General features: G+C 42.8%; 1 protein-coding gene across 1 annotated transcript; it reads right to left on the bottom strand.

Annotated features, from left to right (window-relative positions):
• Window positions 1–112: 112 nt before the first annotated feature.
• Window positions 113–3,316, bottom strand: smim13 (small integral membrane protein 13). Its single transcript, XM_035620540.2, has 2 exons — window positions 2,861–3,316; window positions 113–1,482 (listed from the first exon to the last, which is right to left on the bottom strand). Exons 1-2 carry the CDS (start codon window positions 2,934–2,936, stop codon window positions 1,292–1,294), a joined length of 267 nt encoding a protein of 88 aa, XP_035476433.1. The 5' UTR covers window positions 2,937–3,316; the 3' UTR covers window positions 113–1,291.
• Window positions 3,317–5,850: the final 2,534 nt, after the last annotated feature.

A 5,850-nucleotide genomic window follows, 5' to 3' on the forward strand; every position in this document is an offset into this window, starting at 1 on the left:
ATTATTCGAGGAATTTTCTGTAAGACTACTATTAGAAAAACAACACATTGAACAATCAGTCACATGACTTTCCCTCACTTTTTTTGCATTTAAGAAGCAAACAGGACAGGACTCAGGATATTCATGGCGTCATTTATTTGAAGCTACAGCTTCTCTGAAGAAAGAAGGAAAGAAAAAAGAAAAATCATTGCTGATAAAAGGTGCAAGCGTTACAATGAGTTGTACCTGGAGGGAATATTGACTAGGCCCTGGTCAGCTTGGGTTTTGCCCTGTAATGGGCACGAAGTTACTGTCGGTTATACAAAAGGAGGCCAGGTAACAAACAGCGGATGCCATCTAGACAGGCACTGATACAGACAGAGGCACAGGGAACTGGGGGGGGGGGGGGGGTGGTTGTGTGCTCCACGTCTTCAGCTAACTATGCGTACAGCTGCCTCTGATCATTTCCTTGAAACATTCTCCTGACTCTTCAAGTATAAATCTTTTTTTTTTTTAAGGGTATAGGAGAAGTTGCAAGAAATAGGTCACATTTTACACAACTGGAATGACGCCTTCGTCATTCGTCGTCTTCCTCGGAGGCCTTGGGCATCGACTACTACATGAGTTTCCACCTCACAGACCCATAATACGTAGAGTAAATACACTGTGCAAGAAACAACTAAAAGTGACAGCTGTGAACTTTCCCTTCATTGCACTTTTGTCATGTTTTTTTTTTTTAAAAGAAAGTAACGTCGTCAGTTGCACAAATCATTATTTCAGTTTTTTGAGTTTATCTTCAGTTGTTTTTGTTAAAATGACGCGGATGAGCTCCGCGTCGACAGTAATCTGCTAAAAAAATACACGATTACAACATGTACGTGAGAGAATGACCATGTCTCCCTGTGTGCTGGAGCAGCTCTGTGCTCCACAGAGGTGGGAGGAAGCAGCTCGGGTGCTCGGGACAGCTGGCCGTCACTATTGCAGGATAAGCGGAGGAGGACTGCGAACAGAGCCCCCAGACTCACTGCTAAGTTCATACGACATGTGCATAATTAAAAACACGTGGACAAGATGACATTAAGAATGGACAGCAATGATACATGAATGGCTTTTTCCTTTGAAACCAGGAGATCAGCCCGGTCAGTTTAAAGTGTCCTGGTGGGAGGAGGTGGGGCTCACAACCGAGTGTCCACGAGCTCCTCGTGTAGTGTAGAGTGCAGGGTCGGTCGGGGAATATCTCTGATGATCACACACACAACGTTTGTGGAGCGGCTTCTTCGCGTGCGGATTACACAGTGGCTGTCGGGATGATCTATGAAGTGCTTTCTGCAGAGGCAACTCTTTGGCGTGCAGTCCTGGGCCGATTCCGGGTCGGGGCGTTGGCGGCGCGTTCGCTCTTGGTTTCGGACGGTTGAGTTTCGGCCTTCGGGGTCCCTGCCTCGCCGACAAGCTCGCGCAGGAACTTGAACTTGGACAGGAAGAGCTGCCAGACTACATACCAACCTGAGAAGGGGGAAAAGAAGAGAATTTACAGACATAATAATAAAGGCGAGCTTCGAAAGCACTGGTGCTCACTCACGGTTTCTCACGAGTCCTGCTGCCCTGTTTCTATATTTCATTTACTAGGATTCTATTCAAGTCAAAGAGAGAAGGATCCAGGAATAAAGTCTCACCAATCTTAATGACACATATTGTTGTTTTGCAGGCATTTCTCAACAAAAAATATTTGTCCACTGAACTGAAAATTTTGGACGGTTGGTATTTTATGTCTAATAGTTAAGCATGTTACTGTCACTTTAAGGGAAGTAGCTTATGCCATTAAAGTGCCTTTGAAATATGTTAGCATGACCGAGCCACATGGTTTTCTCACCGTGGTATACCTATCTGTACGAAGAATACTTGGCGTTGGATACATCTGTGAGGTTTCACAAACTGTGGAATAAATGTTAGGTTTTAATCCTTTACACCGGAAGTACTGCGAAGCTTCCTCCTGCTACGATAGGTCTACACGAGTCCACCCGAGGAAACCCAACGGATCTCAGCTCCCACAACGTGACGTCTAATGACCAAAGCAAATAACTGATTCAATCAAGAAAATACTTGGCACGTTGATCAATACTATCGTACACTGGAGCCCTAATTTTATGGCTACCTGGACGGGAGAGATGCAACTCGCAAACAATGTTAAAAATTCCTCAATTTTAGTACGGCAGACAGAAACTGTTTTCATCCAGATGGGCAAGAGGAAATATATATATATATATATATATACAACACACAGTCCCAAAACAAGTGGACACATTGTACAGCACTGTGCAAACTTCTTATGCACAAAGTCAATTGACTATAAGAAACTATTTATGGTATTATTGTTTTCCAAAGGAACCCTGTGCTTTTACTTTTAGGGCCTGGAACCTTTCCAGAGCAACACGTCACGCCTGTCTGTATCAGGCAGGACTGAAATCACAAAAGGAGAAATGTTGGACAAACAACAGAATCTAGTTAATAAACCTCTTCCTTGAGGTTTGTAAAGGAAGGAAGAGTTAAGAGTGTGTGTGTGTGTGTGTGGGGGGGGGGGGCAGCCGTGGTTATGGTCCGATTCCTCCTGTGCACATGATGATATAAATAGAAAGTCGTCGGTCAGAGACACTCAATACACTGAACTGTCATGAGGCAGCGTTAAAGGAATAGTTCCACATTATTACAGGGGGGGGGAACTGTTGAACTGTCCCTTTATGAGAAAACCCTTGTTTTTTCTGTATGATTTTTTTTACTGCTGCTGTTGCAACGTCACCCCACGTGTGTTGAATCAGCGACAGGTGACAGATCGTGTTTGTTTTTCTACGCTTTGTTTTTTTTTTCTCTCCCTCAACATACTCACCGAACAACATGAAGAGCAGCGCGCAGACAAGTGTGGCCACAATGACCAGCAGCGTGAGCCCGACACTTTGCCACATCTTAGCTGGACAGCAGCATGGAACACGGGGACGACGGCGACGACGGTGAAGGTGACGGTGGTGGATGTGTGAATCCTCCGCTCCACAGCACACGGACTAAATCACAACGTTGCTATCCGCCCGGCAAGACGAGACGGGGAGGAAAACAAACAAACTGCAGCGCATCGCCGAACTAGCGCTGACGACGGTGCTAGCTTGCGGCTAAGTTCAGCTAGCGGGGTTTGAGGCACGGAGCCGCGGTAGTTTCATGAAGTGGTTCCTCGAGGTCCAGCGAGGACGGAGACCGCAGCTCGGGTTAGCCGGACACAGCGGGTTAAAGTCCCTGTTCCATGTGCTACATCACTGCAGCATGTAGTTGTTAGCGACTAAGGACAACAACATCGGCGTCATGGAGCCGAGTCACACTGCGACTGCGCAGGAAAGTGCAGCAGCATTCTGGGTAATGTAGTTTATTTGAAGTTTAGAATTGTGTTTCTGGTAGTTCTTAATATTTAATTTCTCACTCACCCTCCTCTAGGCAAATGTGCGATTTTTGGGATATTGGAATAATTAGAAAAAAAAACTTACATAGGACTGGACTCAAATTGACATCTAACTTTCTTTACTGCAACTTTTCATTAGAAGGGAAATGCGGCATTTCTTCATTAGTCCAGCAGAGGGAGGCATTGCCAAAGACGTGCAGCCTGATGAGTTGTTTTTAATATCATATTATATTCAAGATTCTTGAATCTTAATTCTTGAATTGAATCTTGAATATCTAGGAAAGCTGTGTTGCACTTTCTTGAGATTTGCACTTTTCTTGAGATTTCTGTTCATCAGCAAAAAAATATTCACTTCATCAGATTAGAGGATTGTGAATTGGACTTTGTGAAGTTCCACCTGTGTTATGATTTTCGTTCACCCCTGCATTTAAACAGAGGGTCAGACTGAGAAGTGGATGAATTGGCGGTTCATCTTGAGTCACATGGCAACAGAGAGGTCATTGGGATTCACGTCATCTTCATGAGAGCAGAGATTCTCTCAAGGTTCCTCTTATCACAATACCAGGACAAGATGGAAACTCGTAGCACAAAACATAAAACACCTTAGTCTTAAGTATTCCTGCAGAGGCCTCCGGACCTCCCAACCATGTCTGTGACATAACTTTGGTCAGCCATTATATACATCATATACAATACAGCTCAGGATTGAAGAGCCACATATTTCTCTCAGAACAATAGACTTTTGTAGATCAGGTGGAAAGAAATATGTCTCTTGTGAGAAAATAATGTTGCCGCATAACTGCTGGGTGTGTAGATAAGCAGCTGTTTGCTAACAAGTTCAACACATCAACTTGCAAGGAGATGATGTCAGTGTTTTTGTCCCCCAGTGTCCAAAACAATCAGGTAATACAGGTTTTAAAATTTGATGCTGCACAAAGTGTCAGCTGTAGCCTCTGTCACATTGGCTGGTTTGCAGGATTATACAAAAACTACTGATCAGGTTTCCATGCAACTGTCGGTAGAGCAAGGAATTTTCTATCACTCTCTTTAATATTGCAAGATAGGGTGTTGTTGGTTGTTTTGTTTTTTCTCACCAATTTCCCAGGGAATAATTCAAGGATCTTGATGAAAACAATCTGACATATATACGGGACTGATATCTCTTGAGTGTGTGCAAGGTGGTCCGGCTTGATTTAATTTGATGGGACTGTTGGGCCTTGCTGGACGTATGTGTAAATGTTTTTGATTCTATGTTAAAATGTGTTGGATTTATTCAATATAAAGTTACACTGTAAGCAGGGAAATAAATGGAAAACTGTATAATGTATGAAGCAAACGCAGACCACACTGCTCACTGGATTCAACACTTGCAAAAAGTCAAAGAAATGAAAACTGTTTTATAAAAGTTTGAGTTGCCTTCTTTTGCTTTTGGAAAATGTTCTTCACCTCTGCAGCTGATGTTACCTGATACCAACAACACTGATCATTCTCTGGTCCCACTGCAAAACTCATTTGACCTAATTAAATGAGAGCAACCGTCGCCGCCGTGGCTTTCTCTGCAGTCTCTGTAGATGCGTGGGGATGATACTAAAAACACAGTTTAGTATGTGGTTTGTCGGGACCTTTAGTTCTGCTGTAAAAGCAGAAAAATCTGGGTTAGTGTCGGAGAACAAGTTGTGACAACTCGACGTGGCCCATGAGATTTGTTTTAACTTGCACAACTGTTGACCTGTTGACTCTGCTCCGCCAGACTGCACAGAAGAGATATTCTACAGAACACAACACAAGTACACAAACATCAGCGGCATGCAAAGACTTGTTCTGCATATTTACTGCAGTAAATGTATATGTTCTGCCAGACATAACTGAAGAGACATGCGATTTACTAAAGTGTCTCCATCTTGTACCACTTTATACCATTTCAGAAGGAAATATGACACCCCCCCCCACTACATTTATTTGACAACTATCAATCAACATTTTTCATGCAACACATATAATGATTGTAGAAAATATGTTGCAGAGGTAAAGATTAAACCGCCCAATAATGTAAGAAATAGTTAAAATTACCACATATACATTAATGCATACAGAATATTCATCCATATTATGGTATTACACTGACAGGGGCTGTTTGACTGCATTGTGAGGACATTTTAAAACTGACCTTTCCACGACAGGAATTAAACTTTTTTTTTTTTCTCTTTTCATTGTCTTTGTGTTCTTTCTTCTTTTCCCTTCCATTAATCATCTCCGGACCGCTCAGATTCATTTTGTGACCCTTTGTTACTAAACTAACTGTACATAAAGTAGGTCAAACTAGTTCCACCTCAGGGAGCTTTAGTAAAATGTTAATGATTCAGCAGGAGCAGTAAAACCTTTATGACTTTGATTACAGTTAGTCAATAACACTACACCACCGGTACTTTCAC

The sequence above is a fragment of the Scophthalmus maximus genome, chromosome 22, assembly GCF_022379125.1.
Source record: "Scophthalmus maximus strain ysfricsl-2021 chromosome 22, ASM2237912v1, whole genome shotgun sequence".
NCBI lineage: Eukaryota > Metazoa > Chordata > Actinopteri > Pleuronectiformes > Scophthalmidae > Scophthalmus > Scophthalmus maximus.